This window comes from Rosa rugosa, chromosome 4, assembly GCF_958449725.1.
Source record: "Rosa rugosa chromosome 4, drRosRugo1.1, whole genome shotgun sequence".
Classification (NCBI taxonomy): domain Eukaryota; kingdom Viridiplantae; phylum Streptophyta; class Magnoliopsida; order Rosales; family Rosaceae; genus Rosa; species Rosa rugosa.
Genome location: NC_084823.1, coordinates 11782225 through 11806445, shown reverse-complemented (window position 1 = coordinate 11806445; position 24221 = coordinate 11782225). Strand labels below are relative to the sequence as shown.

The window sequence follows — 24221 nt, the reverse complement described above, 5'->3', positions numbered from 1 at the left end:
CAAGTTAAATAACTCAATTGTCGGAAAACTAACAAATTGGACCTATTAGATCAAAATTGAAAGTGCAGGGGTGTTTTTGATGAAATTAGAAGTTCAGGGACTGAATTGATTTTGGACCTAAACCACAGGGTAGTAATTTGTATTTAGCCCTTTATTTTTTGCAGACGATAGTCTCTTATTTGGGACGGCCAATGAAGAAGAATGTCACAGCTTTCGTGCAATCCTCAAAGTGTATGAACAAGCTTCTGGCCAGAAAGTAAACTATCAAAAAAGCAGTGTGGTTTTTAGTAAAAATGTCCCAATGGAGCAGCAAACCTTTTTAGCCTCCATCCTTGATGTCCAGCGAGTTGATGAACATGACAGGTACCTCGGTTTACCACTTCATTTAGGAAAATCCAAAACAGCAATCTTTGAGTATATCAAAGAAAAGCTTACCAAGAAATTGGTCAATTGGAAATCCAAGATCCTAAGCTATGCAGGAAAGGAAATTCTAATAAAGGCTGTAGCACAAACCATGCCTTTATATGCAATGAATTGCTATCTTTTACCAAAAGGGTTGTGTGATGATATACACCAGTTGTGTGCATCCTTCTTCTGGGGTGATACAGATGAAAAAAAAAAAGATTCATTGGAGGAGTTGGGAAAGACTATGTCTGACAAAGCAAGAAGGAGGTATATATGGGGTTCAAGAATATTTATGCATACAACCTTTTTATGCTTGCAAAGCAGGGCTGGAGAATTATTTCGAATCCTCAATCTCTAATTGCTCACTTGTATAAAGCGAGATATTTTCCACAATCATCTTTTTGGGAGGTTGAAATGGGGGTTTCTCCATCCTTCTCTTGGAGAAGTATTTTAAATGGTAGGGTTGTTCTAAAGGCGGGAGTACAATGGAAAATTGGTGATGGAAAGCAGATCCATATATGGACGGATAGGTGGCTGCCAATAACTACACCAACCTTTCTACACAGGCCAAGCAATACTGAATTCGAATTTGTGTCGGATCTCATTGATGAAACCACTAGAGAGTGGATTCCTACTTCAGTACACTCTATCTTTCCTTCACACCTAGCTGCAAGGGTTTTGAGTATACCATTAAGTAGAAGAACATGTTCTGATCGACTTATTTGGAGCTTGGAAAAAAGAGGGTTTTACTCTGTCAAATCTGCCTATTGGATAGCTCGTGAACAAGTTCTTCAAAATGTTTTAACATCTACCTCAAATGGAGACCCATTCCGGGAACTTTGGAGAGCAGAGTCCCCGGAAAAGTTCAAGTGTGCATTTGGAGAGCATGCCATGTTGGTGTCGAAAAATTCCGTAGAGGAGTTTGACTCACCAATGAATGCGGACTGGCGCGGGAGCTGACCGGGAACGATCGAGAAGCTTCCCTCGAGCGTTGACTCGAAGTTTGACTGTTGGCTCGAGGAGGGGGGGTACCTGCAGAAAACTCTCCGATGCCTAAGTCAGTATGTTTCTTAGTAGTGGAGTAGAGAGAATTGGAATTCGATGCCTTACCTTGACGTCGAGCAGCCTATTTATAGGTGTACCTCGGCGTGGGCGGCAAGTAAACTTGCACAGCAAGCCGTAGTGACTTGAGCGGCACGCCACCATTAAGGCCGTATTTACTCCTGCAATAACCGTCACTTATTGGCGGCCATGATTGTCATACTGAATGTCGCATTTATCGTCGCATTTACAGCTACATTAACCGTTGCATTTACTGTTGTCATTACTTCTCTTTAATTGCCTTGATTGCAGGGTCAAATTTATTGACCACCCCCACAATGCCCCCAAATTTTCTCCTTGGGAATTCATCCCAAGAGAAAATTTCCAAAGCTCAAATTTCTCTATGGGCTCCACATCTTTATACTTCTCTTTGGGCACCCCTCTTTGAATTTCATCTAGGCCTTCCTCGTGTTGAAAATGTAGATGCCCGTATAAGAAGATCCTCGTTCCTTGTTTAGAGTCGGCATCTCATCTCGTCGACGACGCCGATGCCGACGTGCCCAAATCAGGACTCAAATCTGCCTTTGTCTTGCAGCCATTCTAGTATCGGGTCTTCGCGTCGCGGACTCGTCTGCTTGTGGCGTCTACGGTGCCTCGCCCACAACGCCGAAGCCTAGTTTCTAGTCTCACCTGCGCTCGGTGCCCAGCTACCTTGTTCCTAAGCCGTGCCCCCAGCGCAGCTCAAACTAGACTCCGAGCCTGAGGTACCCTACTGCGAAACTCTTCGTCTTTTCCTTTCTTAGTCACCTAACATTCTGCGACGTCGGCCTCGACGTCATGACGTCTCCTTCACAATGACCATGACGAGGGTGCCATGACGTCTCCTTCACAATGACCATGACGTCTCCCATCACTTTCTCTTTGGAAAGAGAAGAAATCGAATGAAAAGAGTAAAGAACACTAATTTTCATCACTCTTGTAAACTGGGAGATTTATATAGGTCTTGTTAGAAATGAAAATTGGAAAATTCAGTTATGGGTTTAGGTGTATACAAAAGAGATAGTGAATAAATTTTGAAGGTAAAGTTTCACAATCAAGAAGATTGAAGGAGAAATGACATTGATTAGAGAAACGCAGGTGAAAAAAATAAAATAGAAAGATGGAAGGAGATTCTAATGGAGATTATGGAGTTTAGAAGAATCTTTAATTAGTAGTATTGGATTTCTCTTGATAGAATTCGACCCAGAACTCTATCATTCTTTTAGTTTGCCCAGACTCCTCATATTTATGATATCAAAAGTGATTAAAGTTTCAAACGTATTTATTTTTTATGTGTTGGAAATTGATTTTGAAGTTTTTTTTTTTTTGATCAATAAGAAACTTCATTAATAATGAACTGGTTACAATGAATTTGGGTAACATCTCTGACACAGAAATGACCACTAGACTTCACACTGGAACTCTATAATGACTGACTGAAGGAGCCAGAAGGACTCCGACTAAAAAAACTTGCACAATAACTATATGGCAAAGACAACATGCGCAGGAGCAACTCAACTTTGTCAACACTAACTCGCCACCCAAAGTCCACCTGACCTGCCTTTGATCGACCAAGCCAACACTCGTTGTGACTGCGAACCCGACCAAATTGAATTGCTGGACCGTCGGACATGGGACTAAAGTAAACCCAACACCGTCGCCACCCTAATGTCAACACCATCAATCCACTGATTTTGAAGTATGATTTGGGTATTATCGGAAATTGATTAAGAAATTAGTTATTCTTGATCATTTCCTAATCTCAATTCCTGAATTGTTCCAAATGTCACACATGAAAATTCTCAACTAATTCTATTCCATTTCAAAAAGGAAAAGGAGTTTGATTCATTTTCCCACTCTAACATTCCGGTTAACCAAATGGGGTCTTAGATTTTGTTTGTGAGAAAATAAAAATGGAGATGCTAGTATCAAATTGGATCTATGGATGGGTGAAGACTGAAAATTGTTGTTTCTCTAAAAAAAAAAAGAACTACATTATAAATTGTTACAACACTCGACAAACGGCCTAGCCACTTTAGACTAGGATCTCATCGCTGTTATCATTCAATTGCTAAGCTTTAAGTTAGTTGCTTGTTTGAATTAATGCATTTGTTTTTTCTTGTTATTTTGAACTTTCAAGGGTGATGAATGCAGCTCATGAAATCAAAAGGCATTGCAATGTGTTGAAGTTGCGTAGAATAATATGTGATCACCTAAAACTAGGGGTGGGCATAATTGACAGAAAACCAGAAAAACCGAACAGATTTGACCCGGACCGGCCGGTTCGGGTCGGGTTTTAAACTGAAAATGAGTGAAACTTGCCGGTTCGGTCCCAGCACTCATAATTCCCAGTCCGGTCCCGGTCCTTTACTTTCGCTGAATTTGTGGATCGGAAAACCCGAATGCTACACTTGTCTTCCATTTATAGGATATTTTTCGAAGTCTATACTAATAGTATAGACATGACCACAGCAGATTGGTACGAAAACGGTAAAGTAGTAAACCCTATACGACAGTCCCAAATCGATCGCCTCTCACCTCTGAGTCTCTCGCCCAAATCGATCGGCTCTCAGAGTCTTAGCTCTGCCTCTCACCCAAATCGATCGGCTCTCAGCTCCGCCTCGAGCTGTAGAACAAAACACCCCAGGCTTCCGGCCACCAGTACAGGACTCTAGGTACTCTTCTCGGCCACCAGTCTATTCGATTTGCGATTGGATTGTTGGTATGTATTGCTTGGGTGTTTATACATACCAACAATCCAATCTACCTGGCACATAAGCGCCCTACCTAAAACATCTCCATTATGGTATGTATAGAGACCAACTCAAGAGCCCTCTTGCGCTTCAAATATATCTACAAACCAAGATCTCAACAATGTCGCTTGGGATGTGATTTTGGCTGGAAAATGAAACCGCTTAGAATAGCCAATATAAGAACAAAAACCAACTCTTGTTTTGTCGCTTCACAACGAAGGCCAGCGCTTTGTTAGAATTGAGTAATTATTGTGTGGTGCAAGATTATCACGGATCTGTATTTATATGTCTCTGATCATTATGAACTCGATATTTGTATAAAGAGAGATTCTTAGGTAGGGCAGCCGTACCACGTGGTGGTAGGGCTGCCCAATCAAGACCTTACAGGGGGTGTTTTGGGCAACAAACAACGCATGCTTGACAATTCCACAACTCATGAATAATTTAAGCAACCAAAACTCCACAAATTAGTAAGAACCCAAGTCTCTCATGGACAATAAAAGAAAGAAACACCCGAAACTCTCTTTTACAAACAGTACTCAAGAGAACGATAACGTACACAAAGTTATCCCCAAAGCAGTACATTGGCAGACAGACTAGAGGTCTAACTGATAGTAACCACTCACCCGGCCAAAGGCGTGGTTCCCGATTTCCTTGCCTCAATCACCAATGTGATAATAGGTCCTCAGACCGAAAACATTTAAAAAGTCCAACATGACTCAAAATGTTACACTCAACTCAAGATACTCTTTCAACACAATATAAATCAACAATTGCATGATATATTACATTCCCGAAAAGAGCAAATGTTCAAAATCTTAACCTGAATAAAATCACAATTATTATACTTCTCACAGTGCCACACCATCAAGTTATATATTTCACGTAAATATATGTATACGTAGTCATTCACTCAGGAATGTCATTAATACCAACTATAGTCCACAATCGCAAAACTCGAGAAAAATTATTTTTGTAATAAAACCTCATTTTAATTTATCTATGAACCGTAGACGATCAGGTTCATATAATTAAAAAAAGGGAAAATTACTGGTCCCCCCTTTAACTTTTGATGCGTCGACAGTTCAGTCCATGTTATTTCAATTTTAACAGATAACTCCCCAAACATTCAAATTTCACACACTTTAATCCAAAATTACCATTTTACCCCTCACTTTTTTTTTTTGTTTTTTTTTTATTCTTCTCTCTCTCTCTTTTATACATATGTATATATGTGTGAGCCCCGGAAAAATGTATCGAGCTTAATGGAGATCGTACACGAAGTTATTCAACGATCTCGATAAATGTTAAGATGCTCGAGGAAATTTTCAGAAATTTTCGTAAAGTGAAATCCTCAATTTAGGAGTTGGATGATAAAGTACACGACACCACGAGTTCGTGGAAATTTTCGGGGAATTTTCTGGACACCCGAGCTATTTATAGCGATTTTCCGAAGTTGTGGAATTTTAGAAAATAAATTAAAGAAATAGGATTTTCTGCGGTGCAATCCTGGCCGTTGATCTATCCACCGCTTCATCCTGGCCCTTGATTACAATTTTGGTTGAGGTATATAAAGCTCTTGATCAGATCAAGGACAGAGATTGAATCAGAAAACACGAGAGAGAGAGAGAAGCTCGAAGCTTCTGACCCGAAGGGAGAGCGCCGACCCGGAAGAGAAACCCGACCGGAAATCTCACCTCCGGCCACCGTTGGCCGAGAAATTTATGTCTATCGCCTCGTCTCGTCGTCGCCGTCACGCCTATGGTCTTCGATTGCCCATGCACCGGACGAGGAGGGAGAAACGTCAGTGAGAAGGTCTGAGTCTCTCCGGCGAGTTCTGCAATTTCCGGCCACCGTCGGAGCTGCAAGTGGTATGAAAAACTATCCCCTCGTCATGCTCTACACGTTTGTATGCTTAGTTTTCGAATTCGATTGTGTTCTGATGAAGTTATGTTCTTGGGTGAGTCGGCCTTCGTTGGAGTTGCAGAGCACGGCGGCGATTCTGGAGTTTTTGTGCTTGTTTTTGAAGTTGGTTCTCGTCCTAAAAATCAAAAAGTGATGCTCTGGTCCTTGCTGCACTTCGGACTAAATGAGAGAACTGGGATATACCCTGCTCGAAGTTCACCGAGCACAGGGGCTGCAAGTTCATGATTTCTCATGATTTCTATTAGCTCAAATCGAGCTACTTTGATTATCAAAGGTAAATTCAAGTTCTTGGAAGGAAACTATACTTCTTGTGAATTAATGCTGATTGGTTGGATTCAAGTTGAATCGGATATGTGATATAGAAATTGGTTTATCCTTATGTTGTTTGGCTAGAGAATCAACGGAATTATAGATTTTGAAATTGGTTGCATTGTTGATTTGATATTGTGAGCGTGTGTGTGAGGTTTCTGTGAAATATTGATTGCTGGTCATGAATGAGTTAGTGGTATGGGTTGTTATATTTGAACTGTGGCTATTGTTACTTGAGGGGTAACAATACAACAATTATGAACCGGTGGTGGAATGGATTGTGATTATCGTTTGTTTTTCTGTTCGAGTGGCTAAGGTGGTGGATGGCTATTGTTGATGAAATTGGCTAGGAATAAATATTTCGTTGGAAGATATTGGTTGTACGTGGTGGTGAAAAGTTTGAAAAATAATGGTCAAATTGGTCAAACTAAGAAATGTTGGTCAATCCTGGTCAAACCAGGAAAAAATAGTCATACGATTTATTAATCGTCGAGATTTTAATTACTAGTTCAATGAGATATTAACTATCAAAATGTCGGAACTTAGGACTCCAGTTACCCGAGGAACGGAACGGAAGGTTCGCGACTCTCGGAGTACGTGAGAGAAAGCATCGGAATCCAGGTAGGGGATTCAGGACTCTCTTCGGTTAGTGAATTTCATATATATATTGTTATTAAAGTGATGCATGTTAAGTGGTACGGTTTGGTTAAGTTCAAATGCAACGCATACTAACCAAATCGTGAGAAAATGTGTGATGGCTTGAGAGCGAAGGGTGGCTCTGACTTCCTTGGGTTCGATCCCCAAAACCTCCGGAGGGTTAGTTACACCGGTCGGACGGTGAGCGATCGCAATGACGACCCGATCCGTGTGTGTAGCTAGGTAGCGGACGCTCTCGCTACGCTTACCTGGTGATAAAGTAAATTGAGGTAAGGTCGTGTAGTGGGTCTATGGGACCGGCCATCTGGTAAGATTAAGCGCGCGTATTCAATTTAGTATCATGCATCGATTTTCGAGTCAAAAAGTATTTTTATAAAGTTTGTCGTTCTTTTAAATACTTGGTTTAAGCATGTTTTCATACTGGGCAGCCCAAATATTTGTTTATTGGTTTTAAGTCTAGTTGAGGTAGAGTTCCTGTTGAGCAGCGAGGACGAAAGCTCACCCCCTACAACAGTATGGATGCAGGTACTGTGCACTGGTGACGGGACAATGGCGGACCGAGCTGGGTGTGCGGAACAAGTTTGGTAAACCGCCTTCTGGGCTTTATTCTGCTTTCTATTTCTCGAACTTTGTGTCCCGGAATTCTTGGGTCAAACGTAGTTAAATTCCTAGTCCTTAAATCTTGTGCCTCCTGAGTGAGCATGAGTCTGGACGAACAAATTGAACTTAGCGTTCAAGGATTTTCACCTCAAAAATATTGGTAGCTTCCGTTGTGTTTTACGAAAAGTTTTTCAAACAAAATGCCTAGCGGTCCTCTAGAATGTAAACTGAGTGTTTGGTTTATGTTTTAGAGACTCGCGGCACTGTAACGTGCTTAAGCTGGTGAGGTGCGGCTTGGGGCGTTACAATATGTGTGTGTATTTTTTATTCTTCTCTCTCTTTATATATATATATATATATATATATATATAAAGAGAGAGAAGAATAAAAAATACACACACACACATATATATATATATATATGTGTGTGTGTGTGTGAGTATATATGTATGTATATGTGTGTATATTTTTATTCTTCTCTCTCTCTTTTTATATATATTTATATGTATATATGTGTGTGTGTACATATACATATGCAGATATATACATATATATAGATATATATATGTATATATATATATAGAGATATATATATGTATATATATATATATATATATCTATATATATGTATATATATATATATCTATATATATGTATATATATATATATGTATGTATACATATATATCTAATGTGTTTATGTATTTGGTAAGTCTATATACTATGTTTATGTTTCATATTATAAAAAAAATTCACAACTTTTATATATCTAATGTGTGTGTATATATCTATATATATATATGTATGTATATGTATATGTATATGTAGATATATAAATATATGTATAATTTTATACATATATATGTGTGTGTGTATATATAATGTATATGTGTGTGTGTGTGTGTGTATATATATATATGTATGTATGCATGTATGTATATGTATATATGTGTGTGTGTGTATATTAGATATATAAAAAAGAAGAAGTGAGGGGTAAAATGGTCATTTTGGACCAAATTGTGTGAAATTTGAATGTGTGGGGAGTTATTTGTTAAAATTGGAATAGCAGGGACTGAACTGTCGAATCCTAAAAAGTTAAAGGGGGGACCAGTAATTTCTCTAGAAAACAAATATCACAATTTAGCGATTAAACCGAACAATAAAGGAAACTTTGTTCAGAAATGAACCACGTGAGATATACTCACCTCTAAATCCCGCTGCGTCTTCTCTTACAGCCGAGATAAAGTAAAGAACACTCTCCGTCAATTACCTAAGTAAATAATGTCTCAACTTAGTATACGATGAAAATGAAAGCGGTTACGGTTTGAACCAAGCATTTGAACTAAAAACAGAATATTTCGTCAATCGAGACAAAACTTCCTCCAAGACCTCCCAAGGTCTCCGGAACACTTCTAGGATCGATCAATTTAACAAAATTATACGACGATCCAACAGTCTGACCCTCACGGATCGCAAACAGACAAAATCAGAACTACACTAAACCTAGCATGCTTCAAATGATCACAACATGACCCCATAATATATCAACATGCTCATATCCACGAGTAGGAGACAACTATGAAAACAGAACCCCAAAAACTGGCTGGATGCGCTGCCACGCGCCTCTGGCAACCCTCAAATTGGGTCATGAAACCTATGCCAAAATGTTCCCAACAACATGCACAACAACTTTCATAACTACCATAAAGTCCAGAAATGAAGGGATTTGCCGGAATTTACCTCGAAATGTCAAGAACTCGGTGAAACCCTAAAATCCCAATCTTGTCGATTCTCCTTCCTCGCAGCAAATTGGTACAAGATACTTGGGGAGAAATGATCAGCATCTCATGGGCTTCAAAACCCCTCAAGAATTGGCGTCGGAGGTGGCTTGAAACGTGAGAATTTGCCGGCGACCCAAAAACATACCTCTAATCAGATTCTTCCTTCTTGCGCCACCTACAGGGCGAGATGGGTTGCAACACCAGCCCAGATCAATGAAGAAGGAAGTGGCGGTCCAAACGTGACCGGTGGCAGCCGGATTGGTTGCCCGAACGGAGGAAAATCGGCCAAAAAATGAAATCCGGCGATTTCGGCGTTGGGATAGAGAGAGAGAGAGAGAGAGAGAAACTCAGGTTTGTATTTTTGGAAACCTAGGGTTTTTTTCTGAAATTTTTCTAGTTATCCAAAATTAGAGAACTTTTTCCGTTGGCCATAACTTCTTCATACGAACTCCGATTTTTGCGTTCCGCATGTCCACGAACTCGTATCAACGCGCTCTACGATTACCGTGAAGAAAGTTTTCACAGAATCGTAATGTATAAAAAGTCAACTCTTAAATTGAAGCATTCCGAGCGAATAATTGTCTGAAATAATTTCTATTTCACAATTAACATAAGAACAAGGCACCGACCGAATAATTCGCACTAACTGAGACTTTTATTAATTTTAAGAAATTTACCAGAAATTAACACGAAAATTCAGGTCATTATAGGGATATATAAAGTTTTTTCTTAATCTTGATTGAACTACCCCACGGCCACATGGTCTAAAAATTTCTCGTGTATAAATGAGACAAAAAGTAAGAGAACAAGTCCCTTTCCACTCAAGATCACACGGACCAATCAGGTTGTTCCGGACAATGGATATATGTAGTTCCGGACTACCCACAATTTTCTCGTAAAAGCAACGTCTCTCTCGTTTTCAAGAACTCGACTAGAGTGATAGAGCAATAGCTTAGAAAACAGTGGGCTAGAGATGGAAATGGAGCAGCTGTTAAGCATGGGCTTCCCCACCGACCTCGCCGCCGAAGCCCTCGCTGCCACCGGCGGCAACTCCGCTCTCAAAGCCACCGATTGGATTCTCAACCGCAATTCCTCCACCACCGCCACCTCCACTCCCACCGCCACCTCTCAACCCAAACTCGATCGCTTCTTCCTCTCCCAATCCTCAAATTCACAATCCCAAGACAAACAAGAACCAGAAGAACAACAGTCCACCCCAACCTCCCAACTCCCCAAGCGCCGCAAACTACTCGTCCCGGAAACCCCGCCGCCCACCACCTCCGATAAACCCGCAACCGCCGCCGCCCACCACCAGCCCTTGTCGGAGCGCATGCGGCCCAGGACCCTAAACGACGTCGTCGGCCAGGACCACCTCCTCGCCCCAAACTCCCTCCTCCGCTCCGCAATCAAATGCGAGCGTCTCCCTTCCCTCGTCTTCTGGGGCCCACCCGGCACCGGCAAGACCTCCATCGCCAAAGCCATCATCAACTCCGCCTCCTCCTCCGCCGCCCGGCCCTACCGGTTCGTCTCGCTCTCCGCCGTCACCGCCGGCGTCAAAGACGTCAGGGACGCCATCGACGAGGCCCGGAAGAGGAAGAAGCTGAACGGCCAGAGGACCGTTCTCTTCATCGACGAGGTTCACAGGTTCAACAAGTCGCAGCAGGACTCTTTCTTGCCGGTGATCGAAGACGGCAGCATAGTCTTCATGGGCGCCACCACTGAGAACCCTTCGTTCCATTTGATCACGCCGCTCTTGTCTAGGTCTCGAGTTCTTGATCTTCGACCCTTGAGCCCGCAATATATAGAGGTTCTTCTCCGGCGAGCGGCGGAAAACTCCGAAGTCGGATTGGCTCGGAGCGTGGGGATGCAAGTAGATGTGGAGGAGGAAGTCATTCGTTTTATCTCCGCCAATTGCGACGGAGATGCTAGAGTGGCACTCAATGCATTGGAAATCTCAGCTACAACAGCAGCTGCCCGAGCCTCAACGCCGGATTCAGCAGCTGGTGTTACCTTGGAGGATGCCAAGGAAGCATTGCAGTGCAAGCATGTGGCTTCGGACAAAGCAGGGGATGAGCACTACAACCTCATCAGTGCGCTTCACAAGTCTATGAGAGGAAGTGATGCCAATGCTGCTATTTATTGGCTGGCAAGGATGGTTGAGGGAGGGCAGGAGCCTCTGTACATTGCGCGCCGGCTCGTGAGGTTTGCCAGCGAAGATGTGGGGCTGGCGGACCCGTTGGCACTTAATCAAGCTGTGGCTTGTTACCAAGCTTGTCACTTTATTGGAATGCCAGAGTGCAATGTGATTCTTGCACAGTGTGTGGCTTACTTGGCTTTGGCTCCGAAGTCGATTGCTGTTTATAAAGCAATGAATAGTGCAGCAGAAGTGGTGAGGAGTTCGGTCGGACAGAATGAGGGGGTGCCTCTTCATCTCAGGAATGCACCGACTAAGCTGATGAAGGATTTTGGGTATGGGAAAGGATATATATACACTCCTGACAATCCCTCTGCAGAACAGAGATTTCTACCGCCATCACTTGAAGGTTACAAGTTTCTGGATTGGCCAATCAGTAATGACACTGATGGATGATAAGCCTTTGGTTCACTTTTCTGGTTAGGGACTCTTCACTAATCCTTTTCTTTTTGTTGAGGGTAATATATTGATGTGTTTGGGGATTTTGGTTTGTACATTAACAACCAGTATGGTTTTGAACTCATGATTGGAAATAGATGTCCTTGTAGCCACAGTTCTGTAGTGCTGCAAGTTTCAGTAGTAGTTTACTCTTGAATTTGGTCAATCCCTTTTATCATTTAGAGACTTCCCTTTGCCTGCATTCTTATTTGACCAATATATTATTTAAGACAGAGAGCAACCTGTATACAAAGTTGCAGTGCGGTAATTCCAAAATGAAAATTGAAATGGAAGGTTCAGATAAATGAAATAGAGAAAATTACATAGTGGATAAGAGGATGCTAACAAATCCCGATATATAAGTGAATACAGTATCTCTGTGAAAGTGTATCTGTCTGTCTTGGTGGATGGTTGAAGCCGCTGAAATTGTGATGAATGGCGTAGTTCTGTGGAATGATGGACCAACTGTGTAGTCTATTGTATCATTTTTGAAACCCTGGAATTCTTGTATTAGAGTTTAGGAAATTACTTTTTGAGGAAGGGCCATTGTATGTATACAACATTGATATGAGTTGAATTCTTGAAGTAGTCAAACTTAATGAAAAAGGTTGAAATTAGTGGAATCAATGGAAGTTGAGGAGGTATGGATATGGTCTCTCTGATCATTGCCCATCCATAATGAACAGCATTCAATGGTTATTGATTCTAAAATACCCAAATGAAAGGGTGGTTTAAAACTCTAGTATTGGAAAATGATAAGTGAATGTCTATCATTTAGATTTTATAACTTTCCACTTTTTTAGAATTAAATTCTACAATCTGTTATTCCTACAACATAGGCATTTAGGCGTAGGGTAATCTCACTTTCCACTCTATACCAACTGTCCTTGATGAAGTTTTGGTTGTCTACATTCTTGAAGGGTAATCTAATCTTGATAAAAGCTAATAGGCGTCGTAAGGACTGATTTAACTCAATTAATCGTTATGCAGTGCTCATGGGTTTGGAATTGATGTGTAGGACTCTTTGTATTTGGGGCCTACCTCAAAGGGGATGTTAATGTATAGTCTTCCTTTAACCTTCGTGCTCATACGATTCTGAATGGAGCTTTTTTGTAAGCTTATTAACCCCTAAACTTATATCTGAATGGACCTTATCTCCATCAAGATTTCTCACTATGTTCATATGCTGAGGAGGCATATCTAATAATGCTCTTACTCTTCCTTTTTTTTTTTTTTTGAGTTTGTAGCACTCTGTCAGAGTTAAAATGGAATAATAAAATTTGATTTGGTATAGATTAAATAGAAGCAGACGTCTTGTCAAGGCATTTGGTTCTTGCATGATCAAGTATATGTGAAGACATCTAGACATCTATGTAAGTTCTGATTCAAGAGTGTCATGATGTAAAAATCTTATTAATTCATAGCTATGGTGAAAGCATGGTCTTTGATACATTTTTATGTTCCTAAAGCAAGTCTACTTCATTTGGTTGTTGCTCTTTTTTATATAGTTCTCACATTGTCTCAGGGATAGGAAAGTTTATCATTGTTTTGTATCTACATTCGGTATTTCCTTATAGAAGAAGTGCTTTCACTTCACTTTGAGTTAGTGGATGTGCTGGACCTTGTAATTGAATCAAGTATATGATCTAATATATCTAAATGTGCATTAATATTGTCAAGCCTGTTGGTACGTTCAGTAATACTATGTCTCTATTAATTTCCCAGTTATTGTTTCTTGTTCTTTAGTAAACAGATTGACAACTGCTTTTGTCTGTCTTTCTTGTCTGGTTGGGTTTGTTTTTATTTTTTTATTTTTTTCAGAATCACTGTTAATCCTTTTCTTCAAATCTTAATCAGACAATGACTTCGTTCATTGTAAGTTTCAAGATTAGTTTTATTTTTGGCTGTTTTAAGAATTCAACATCCATCATGAGCAAAATGAGTTTAAGCATTGTTGGTCTCATGTAATGACGTGTCTGTACTCCATTGTACTTCTAATCAGCAAATGGAGATTTCAAAACTGAAACCAATTTCTAGGAGCAGAATAAAGTATAGTATAGTCTGATCAAATTCTTGCTTGGTGCCCTTGATTATGTTGAAAAATTACTTAATTTAAACATACACTGATGCAGTCTATATGTAGTCTTAAATCTACACATATGCCTTTATCTAAGTACGCTCATGAAGATAAGCTAAGCTAAGATCTCAATACTCCATGCAGAAGAATGATAAACTTCACCAAAGTAGGCGAATAGAAACTGAGATGAGATGTGGGACTATACTATATGTCTATGTAGTCTAGCACACAGTGCATACCTATGTAACTAATCAATGAATTTGTTTCAGAAGCAAAAACAGTAAAACACAAACAATCCCTAGAAAATAGAAATACTAATAATAGTACTCCTAGTCAACGTTGATACAGTGCGGAGCCTCCACATTGATGGGAGCTGGTGCCATTAATGTTGACAAGTGCAAAGCAACCCTGCAAGTTGACATTGGCAGAATACCGTAGCTCCACCATGTTGCATGTTTTAGTGGCTATGTCCTAGCAACTATGATCCATTGTGAAACAGGATCTTGAGATGGATCAGAATTGAAAAGGCGCTGGGACAAAATCAGCTCGAGAATTCAAATCACTCTTCTCATTTTCTTTTATAATATGACCAAGGAACATAACTTTTCTGTTCATGGTGATGGTGCTTAGGTGTTCTTTTGTTTTTGATGAAATGCATTTGAGAACTTGGGCACTAGCTTGTTTAGAACTGCATCTGAGAATCTATAATCTGTTACCTTTTCCTTGCACTTTTGAACAGGGTATCAGTATAATTCCGTTAACTGAAAAATCAAATTTAAATAAAATTTTGTTTGATGCAACAGACTGATATGTTATGCTCGAGCTCTCAATGATATCTTCATCTTGACATATCTTTTGTTTTTGATGAAATGCATTTGAGAACTTGGGCACTAGCTGTTTAGAAATGCATCTGAGAATCTATAATCTGTTACCTTTTCCTTGCGCTTTTGAACAGGGTATCAGTTCAATTCTGGAACTTCAAAAATGAAATTTAGATAAACTTCTGTTTTATGCAACGGACTGATGTATTAGGGCTGAAGCTCTCAATGATTTCATCATTCAACATATGGCTAAACGCTTTATGTGATTTAGTGCTTGTTTAGCAAGTCAACAGAGTTTTAGGTAGCCCTTTTATGGAAATCCTGGTGGTGTGCTATACATATAATGGATGGTGTTGAGGCTGACATATTTTAGGTGACTTTGTTGCAAATTTGGATGTCTATCTAAACTCATTATAGGGTTTATGAACCAGACTTCCTTGTTAATCTCCAACCGTTCTGGTTTTCGTTGAATGCTGGGGGAAAACGGTAGACCTTCTTTCGTGACCTGAGTGGGATATGATTGAAGCTGATGAAGAAATGCTTGATACTGCAAAACGTGGGTTATTCTACCTCCTTTGTTTGTCTTTATGATGCTGGGAAGAGAGATGATGGCCCTTCAAAAGATGTTAGAGATTTTGTTTACTTGCTCAACTTGGCTTTGTGCAGGTTTTCCCTGAAGGATACCGTCAAATGATCAGTCAATATCTAAACCCAACCCATCAGGTACAATTACTTCGACTCAAACTTTTCTTATTCTGCAGATTGATAACTCTGAAGCATGTCTTAATAAAAAGTTGGATTTGTTTGTGATGGTATTTCAATTCTGACAATCGTTTGTATTCTAGTTGGTGCAATAAGTATGTTTAACACAGTTTATTGAAAGACTAAAAGTTTAGTGATTTGTTGTCTCAGAGATCAGTTCTCATATGGAAAAGATTATTGCTCTGTTATTTATTTCTCATTGTTTTAACACTTTAAAAGTTGATCACGTGCACTGGACTTCACCAACAACTTAAAGGAAATAAATCCTTATCTTCAGTTGGATATTCTACACTTCTCTCTTTTCCATTATATCATCCCCTTCACTCTGGTAACCAGAGTTCCTTGGAAAAATATGGATTCATACCTATTTTTCATTGTTTTTACCTTAAAATTTTGGAGAAATAAGAACATAATCTGTAACATGCCAACCAGACACAGAACTAACCTGTTTAGGATTTGGGAGTTATTAAGTGAGGTAGTAACTTCCTGAGCCTAGAGACAATAATCTATGGTGCAATGTTAGTGTGTAAACAAGTTTATAGGTCTGAATTGCACCATTGATCGGGCACTCTGAAATTTGGGTGTCAAGTTAATATTTAATAAGGTTATTGTGTAAACCATGTGGAGTTTTGATAGTATGAAAGATTTCCGCCACCACATATATACAACTGAATTTGATAGAAACTAGCAGGGAAGCCATCAACACCTTGGGCTTCAAGTGCCCTGATATTGGATAAATCGTTCTTCATCTCCATCATGTTAATGTCCTTCATTAGATCTTCTAAATAGCTATCACCCAACTGAGGGCAAGGGTTTGGAAAACTAGTGTCCTGACATATTGCTGTGTGTTTAGAGAAAAGATGTTTTATAGTAATTCATAGCAATGTTTTCAATTTCAATGGTATCCTTAAATGACTCATTATGATCATTCATCAAGGCCGCGATTCAGTTTATATTAGACCTTGTTATAATAGTTGTAAATTTATATTCCTTTGTCCCTCTTATAAGCATTTAATGTAGACTTTGATGCCGAAAGATACCTTCCTGATCCAAAAATTCAGTAAATTCTTTGTTAACGTGACAATTCCAGTCGAGAAGATAACCGTTAGAATCCTTACAGAGAGCCTTCTCATTTCCTCCAAGTCTGGCAAGGAACTTCCTTGTCTTTCTTTTTTTCTCAAGTTGTCCAAAAACATTCCAATTCCATTTCTGCAGAGCTTAATCAAAGCCATTTATTTAATCAGCCAATGTGTTAATTGAAGCCATGGATTTAGGGTGTGCATGACCTTCCGAGTACCTCAGCTAGTGTCAATATTATCACCAAATTAAGTCTTCATGTCACATAGCTTTCAAATTTTCATAAGTAAGCTATTAGAAACTTGCTGCAACTTGTGTTGGATCCAACTCACTGAGCTTTCTCTTTTCTTATAAATCAGGGACTGGTTTACTAATGTATTCCTGTGGGATTTCTCTGGAGATATTGTAGTTTAACCATGAAAAGTCAAAAGGAGACATCCCACACCAGATAGACCAGACATAATCTCTGAAATATGAAGAGAGATCTCAAATTGATACTTCAACAGGTGATAACAATAGATCGTAATGGTACGAACAATAGAGCATATCTCTACCAGTAATCCTTATTTTGAGTCATTTGCATGTTTTGGAAAATTCGGCACCTGATTCCTTTTTGACTCATTTGCACTTTGGAGAAAAAGAAAAAAAAAGCAACCCAGTTTTAAATACATTGATCAGCATTGCAATGAGTTGGCGCTTGGATACTTTTAGACGGACTTCTAGATGAGTAAGCAGGTAAACAAGACAAAGTTATATCTTGCTTAACCTTCTCTCAAAATACTCCAAGGTCAACAATGCTCGTGCTCTGTCAATAAAGAATCAACTGTTTTTCTTTTTAGTAGAGCCAAATAATTCAATTCTGTTAGTATGATATAAGAGTTTGTTCCTTTCTATTGCTGGCAGTTTAGTTTGGACTGATGATTCTCCCACCCTCCTTCTGGATGTATTGAAGCAAGATTGTATATATTTGATCTGTTTGTGAAATTTTATCATTTTGTTATGAAAAAGAAAACTTAAGACTTCATTGTTTTTCTGTGAGAAATAGTTTTTGTTTAGATAATGAACCGCATGACTCAGTCTGCAGACTGCAGCTAATTGGGGTCAAACTCTATTCTTGTTTTGTTTACTACATTGGAACTTCCAATATCAAAATTTGTCTACAAGTGCTGCACATGCTTGTAAAATGAGACGAGGAATGCGACCAAATTGTGTAGGCCTATCCTAATGATCGAAAGTGTCCGATATTAAGAAACATTCTTCAGCTCCATAATTTAATGAATAATCTTCTTTAAAAGGTTCAGTTTAGCTTCTAGGTTCTACATCAAAAGAGTAGAATGTCTGATTATCTCCCAGAGGAATGTCTGACAGAGATACTGGTTAGAGTACCAGTGAAGTCACTGTTGAGATTCAGGTCCGTTTCGAAAACATGGGATTCTCTCATTCCTAGCCCTGCATTCATCACCACCCAACTCAATCATGCTCATCATAAAGCTAGCCATGGTGAAAGAAGCAACCAGCAGGACCAGTTTATTCTGTTTCGACACTACTCTTCCTGTTATTATGTCAGCGACGACGACCATGGTTGTGAAATTAATATCACTAGCAGAGGGGAAGAGTGCTTTGCTTTGCACAAGGATGATGAATCCTTCCCCCACAATCCCACCTTGAAACTCAAACCCCCACACAACAACTTTCTGAAGTACTTACGGATTGTGGGCTCGATGAATGGGATAGTCTGCATGGTCGACTGGAATAAGTGTGTTTTTTGGAACCCTTCTTTGAACAAAACAATGAAAACCTCCTTTGAAACAGGATTTTCATCATCCTTTCCTGTTAACCATCTTCTTGGTCTTGGCTGTGACCCCATTACCAATGACCTCAAGCTGGTAAGACTTTTCTATTCTAGGGAAAACAATCATTATGTTGTTCCACCTCTTGTTGAGATTTTCACCTTCAGTACTAAATCATGGCGAGAAGTTGCCGCCCCCGGTCCTATGTATATTGTGGTGCAAAGTAAATCTTCACCACAGGCCTTTGTGTCAGGTGCATTCCACTGGGTTGCACATACTCCACCAGGACAGGGTTCTTTGTGCAATGTGATCGTGGCATTCGATATGGCTAATGAGGTTTTTAATGAAATTGCACTTCCCAGCTGTTTAGCTTCAAAGCGTCACTTGAATATGACAGTGGTTTTGTTGAACGGTTCACTTTCTCTGGTCCCAGATAATATGTTCCGTGCCGGCTCAAATTATTCGAGCTCCGTGTGGATCATGAAAGAGTATGGCGTTGCAGAATCTTGGACTAAACTATTCGATATGCAATACTGGGGAACAAGGAGTGGGGAGGGTGATCACTTTCAGAAACAATGGGGAACTTCTATTGATTAGCAGTTTGGGTGGACTGTTATCATATGAACCCCATACCCAAGAGACTAGAGATCTTCATTTTGGCAGGCATGTACCCTATTCTGATAAACCTGCTTATAACACTGGCTCATATTTTGTAGACACTCACATGGAGAGCCTTGTTTTGTTGAATGAATGAATGTACATAATGAAGACTAATGGCTGGGAAATTCCGATGATGATGCTAGTTTTGCTTCATCATTTTAGCACTGATCGCCAAACATTTTGTCTGTTTTAATTTTCTGTCGGTGTGTGCCTTATCAATAATAAGATTGTGCTTTATCAAGAACAAAAGGCTTCTGCTACTCATTTCGGGTTAGGCCGACCAGTCACTGCTGTTATTGCTGTACCCGGATTGCAAATTTAGTACATTACCAGTGGACTACAGAAACAGATTTTAGTGACACTGATTGCTGAAAGCTAAGCCTAAGTTAGCTGCTAGTTAATTTTATCAAGTATAGAATGTTCTAGTCCGGAAGTGTCTTGTCCTATTAGTCTATTACTGATCTGTTACTTAGGGTTTAGGGTTTAGGAATTGAATTCTATTGGTATGATATAAGAGTTTGTTCCCTTCTATTGCTGGCAGTTTAGTTTGGACTGATGATCCTCCCACCCTCCCTCTGGATGTATTGGAGGAAGATTGTACTATTTGATGTGTCTGTGAAATTCTGTCATTTTGTTATGAAAAGAAAACTCAAGTCTACATTGATTTTTTGTGAAAAAAAATAGTTTTTGTTTAGATAATGAACCGCAAGACTCAATCTGCAGCGAATTGTGGTAAACTCTATTATTGTTTTGTTTACTAGATTGGAACTTCCGATAAGAAAATTTGTCTGCAAGTGCTGAACAATGCTTGTGAATGAGACAAGGAACAAGACCAAATTCTGCCGGCCTTTCCTAATGATCCAAAGTGTCCAATATTTAGAAAAATTCTTCAGCTCCATAGTTGCTTATTCATTGGAACAGAGTGCTCACACACGCCATCTGCAAAATTTCTGAATAGACAGGCAAATACTCTAGCATTTAGTTCAAGGAATAAGTCCAAATTAGTAGCTCTCTTGCTGATTATGATCATTATCATCTTCATTAGTAATATTATACTAAATTATGCACGAAACTTCAAGGTAGATGTGGATGAATTTGGTTTTAGTTATCGTGCTGTGCACACTAGTTGTTTCTGTTAAGCTTCAGTCTTCTTCTATAAAAGTTTCAGTTTAGCTTCTAGGTTCTACATAAAAAGAGTAGAATGTCTGATTATCTCCCAAAGGAATGTCTGACAGAGATACTGGTCAGAGTACCAGTGAAGTCACTGTTGAGATTTAGGTGCGTTTCGAAAACATGGGATTCTCTCATTTCTAGCCCTGCATTCATCACCACCCACCTCAATCATGCTCATCATAAAGCTAGCCATGGTGAAAGAAGCAACCACCAGTTTATTCTGTTTCGACACTACTCTTGCTGTGATTCTATTAGTGAAGACGACCATGGTTATCGAACTTATATCACTAGCAAAGAGGAAGAGTGCTTTGCTTTGCACAAGGATGATGAATCCTTCCCCCACAATCCCACCTTGAAACTCAACCCCCCACATAACAGCTCTGGGAAGTACTTCCCGATTGTGGGCTCGATGAATGGGATAGTCTGCATGATCGACTGGAATGAGTGTGTTTTTTGGAATCCTTCTTTGAACAAAACAATGAAGACCTCCTTTGAAACAGGATTTCCATCATTCTTACCTGTTAAGCATTTTCTTGGTCTCGGCTGTGACCCCATTACCAATGACCTCAAGCTGGTAAGACTTTTCTATTATAAGGAACATGTCGTTCCACCTCTTGTTGAGATTTTCACCCTCAGTACTAACTCATGGCGAGAAGTTTCCGTCCCCGGTCCTATGTATATTGTGGTGCAAAGTAAATCTTCACCACAGGCCTTTGTGTCAGGTGCATTCCACTGGGTTGCTTGTACTCCACCAGAACAGGGTTCTATATGCAATGTGATCGTGGCATTCGATATGGCTAATGAGGTTTTTTATGAAATTGCACTTCCCAGCTGTTTAGCTTCAAAGCGTCACTTGAATATGACAGTGGTTTTGTTGAACGGTTCACTTTCTCTGGTCCCAGATAATGAGGTCTATGGAGACTCATATTACTCGAGCTCTGTGTGGATCATGAAAGAGTATGGCGTGGCAGAATCTTGGACTAAGCTATTTGATATCGATATTGGTGAACAAGAAGTGAGAAGGGTGATCACTTTCAGAAACAATGGGGAACTTCTATTGATTAGCAATCTGGGTGAACTGTTATCATATGAACCCTATACTCAAGAGACTACAGATCTTCACTTCGGCAGGTATATAAGCTATTCTGATGCACCAACTTATAAGACCGGCTCATATTTTGTAGATACTCACATGGAGAGCCTTGTTTTGTTGAATGAATGAATGCACATAATGAAGACTATTGGCTGGAAAATTCCGATGATGATGCTAGCTAGTTTTGCTTCATCATTATAGCACTGATCGCCAAACATTGTCTGCCTTAATTTTCTGTGCGCGCGCGCTTTATCAATAATAAAATTGCTTTATCAAGAACAAAAGGCTTCTGCTGTTCATTTCGGGTTAGCCCAACCACACTGCTGTTATTGCTGTAACAGGATTACAGATTTAGTACATTATTATCAGTGTATCACAAGTTCACAACAAAATAAGGAATTGATGTAAGTTTTTGCGTGATGACTACAGAAACAGGTTTTAGTGACACTGATTGCAGAAAGTTAAGCTTTAGTTGGCTACTATTTAATTACTTTATGTGATCAGTGTCACTAAAATCTGGTAATCATTATATGGATCCGTTGCGTTGAACTGTCACATTTCAATTTGTTAGCTTTCTTATTTTGGTTAGCTAGAGTCGCACTTATATAAAACCTTGCAGTCATTACCTCGATAGATTCTGAAAGTCTAAGAAATCAAAAGTTTTAGGCTGCATCCACTGATCAAAAGAAACTTGAAAAGTTGGATGTGTAGAGTGTAGATTCGTACTTTTGATCGAATACTTGATTAACTTACATAATGATTAATGTACAGAAAATAATGGGATTACAGCTATGCAAAGACTTTAGTTCTTGTACTGTTTTTTTTTTAATGAATATATAGAAGAAACCAGGCTTCAAACAAAGCCTGGCAAACAACAAGAAACTGTAGCTAATGAAGCTAACAAAGCAACAACCTCAGCAATGAGGGAACAAAAAAAGAAAAATTAAAACAGACAAACTAACAGCTACATGTAAAACTGAAGAACAATAACAAGCAACCAAGATCATTTCCACAATATTATAAACACATACCATAGATCAACATACATGGATGCATGAATAAAACAAGCCGAAGAATCAAGGTTTACCTGACAAGTCCATATCAACCATTGATGCAGCAAAAGCAAGCAAATCAGCAAGGAAATGATCTTCTCCTCTTCTCTGGTTTCAGGCTCCTTAATTCTAATGGGGCAAGACTTGATGCTTTGTTACAGAGAGAGCAGGGACCAAATCTACGTCTATATATATTAGCATAGTCTGAGCCTTACCCATAAAAGAGTCTCAGACTTGCTGGTAGTTTATCCATAAACTTCTGTATTGAGCATCACCCCAAATCACATGGACTATTTATAGCTTTTACTCTCGTTTTAATTTGAGTTCTCTCCGTGTTTTAAAGTGGCCACATCCGATATTTTGCGCATGGTCATTTGCCAGTTGACTTTACCTTGATGGTGTAAGAATATTTGGACTATATCCTAAGTTCACGTTTGGCACAACAACTTGTTATTATTTGTAGAATAAGCAATTAGAGAATCATTGAGAATCTAACTCCTAGAGACTTTATTTATGTGGATTTTGAATGAATAAAGTACAGGAAATCTAATATATGACTTGGCTATTAAGTTAGTCAGTCAAAATGGATATGTATCTATAGTGTAATACCCCGAAAAATCCAAATTAAATTCCGTGGATTTTTAGAATTGATTTCAGGATAGTGGGAGCGAGTACGAGGCTTGGAGAAGTTGTGGAATTAGTTCGAACGATTAATTTTCGAAAACGAACGTTATTTAGGGGCTCGCGAAAGTTGACTTTTTATACGTTCAAAATTTGGGAAAACTTCCTTCATGAAAGTTGTAGAGCTCGTCGATACGATCGCGGGCATATGCGGAACGCAAAAATCGGAGTTCGTATGAATTAGTTATGATTTTTTGAAAAAGTTTCCAATTTAGTATAAAGCTTCCATTTTCGGAAATTTCCGAAAATAGTTTCAGAATTTACAAAAATAGAAAAAAAGCTGCTGCAGCCCTCGTCCCCGCCGGAAATCACCTCCGATTTTCGTTTGGCCATATCTTCCTCCTCCGGCCACCGATCCTCACCAAACTTCTTCCATTGGCTTCGTATGGTCCTTGCGCACCTGTCTGTGGCAGCCTTGCACGGCGGCACGGCCCCTAGCGGCGGCGGCGGCCCGGTTTCGATTTAAGCTCGATTTTGGTCAACGCCGGTTTTCTCCTAGCTCCGGCCACCAAAACTTCCGATCCTTGGCTCCATGAACTCCCCTCAACCTGCTGATCATCATACTAGGAGGATTGCACCTAGAGTGACCGGTTTCACGTTCGTCGAAGCTCGGTAAGTTTTCAATCCGAAACGAAAATCTTTCGATCGGTATATCTCGAGCTGTAGTGCATCGTTTTGATTGATTCTTGAACCAGTGAGTTCTCCTTGATGTTCTTAACAACTCTCTAGAAGGGATCGAAGCCTGAAATTGAAGTTTTGACGTCGAAATCAAGCCTTGCCAGATTCTGCAAATTTCGCCGGATTCTGGAAATTTTCCGGCCACCTCGACTGTTTTAGGTAATTTCAACCACTTCCGGTCATTTTCAGCTTACATGATAGTTATGAAAGTTGTT

At 39.7% G+C, this 24221-nt stretch overlaps 3 protein-coding genes across 6 annotated transcripts; all 3 read left to right on the top strand.

The window, feature by feature from the left end:
• Positions 1 to 10396: 10396 nt before the first annotated feature.
• On the top strand, positions 10397 to 17901 carry LOC133746018 (uncharacterized). Of its 3 annotated transcripts, none has more exons than XR_009863907.1 (3): positions 10397 to 12123; positions 15472 to 15763; positions 17239 to 17901. XR_009863907.1 is itself a non-coding variant. In XM_062174176.1 (2 exons), the coding sequence occupies exon 1, from the start codon at positions 10484 to 10486 to the stop codon at positions 12098 to 12100; it is 1617 nt and encodes a 538-aa protein (XP_062030160.1). In that variant the 5' UTR covers positions 10397 to 10483; the 3' UTR covers positions 12101 to 12123; positions 13161 to 13289. The 3 variants fall into 3 exon arrangements, 1 of the variants encoding a protein (XP_062030160.1); XR_009863906.1 differs by having other exon boundaries at positions 15458 to 15763; XM_062174176.1 differs by lacking the exons at positions 15472 to 15763; positions 17239 to 17901 and adding an exon at positions 13161 to 13289.
• Positions 17902 to 18180: 279 nt separating this feature from the next.
• On the top strand, positions 18181 to 19847 carry LOC133741902 (F-box/kelch-repeat protein At3g23880-like). The gene has a single exon (XM_062169616.1). The coding sequence runs from the start codon at positions 18214 to 18216 to the stop codon at positions 19264 to 19266; it is 1053 nt and encodes a 350-aa protein (XP_062025600.1). The 5' UTR covers positions 18181 to 18213; the 3' UTR covers positions 19267 to 19847.
• A 522-nt stretch (positions 19848 to 20369) lies between these two features.
• On the top strand, positions 20370 to 22150 carry LOC133746515 (F-box/kelch-repeat protein At3g23880-like). Of its 2 annotated transcripts, XM_062174688.1 has the most exons (2): positions 20370 to 21307; positions 21405 to 21598. In XM_062174688.1, the coding sequence occupies exons 1-2, from the start codon at positions 20531 to 20533 to the stop codon at positions 21453 to 21455; spliced, it is 828 nt and encodes a 275-aa protein (XP_062030672.1). In that variant the 5' UTR covers positions 20370 to 20530; the 3' UTR covers positions 21456 to 21598. The 2 variants fall into 2 exon arrangements, with proteins under 2 accessions (XP_062030672.1, XP_062030671.1); XM_062174687.1 differs by having other exon boundaries at positions 20374 to 22150.
• The last annotated feature ends 2071 nt before the right edge of the window (positions 22151 to 24221 follow it).

Bases quoted from the DNA above. Each gene is read 5' to 3' on its own strand.
- LOC133746018 (XM_062174176.1), top strand. From the start codon at position 10,484: ATGGAAATGGAGCAGCTGTTAAGCATGGGCTTCCCCACCGACCTCGCC.
- LOC133741902 (XM_062169616.1), top strand. From the start codon at position 18,214: ATGTCTGATTATCTCCCAGAGGAATGTCTGACAGAGATACTGGTTAGA.
- LOC133746515 (XM_062174687.1), top strand. From the start codon at position 20,531: ATGTCTGATTATCTCCCAAAGGAATGTCTGACAGAGATACTGGTCAGA.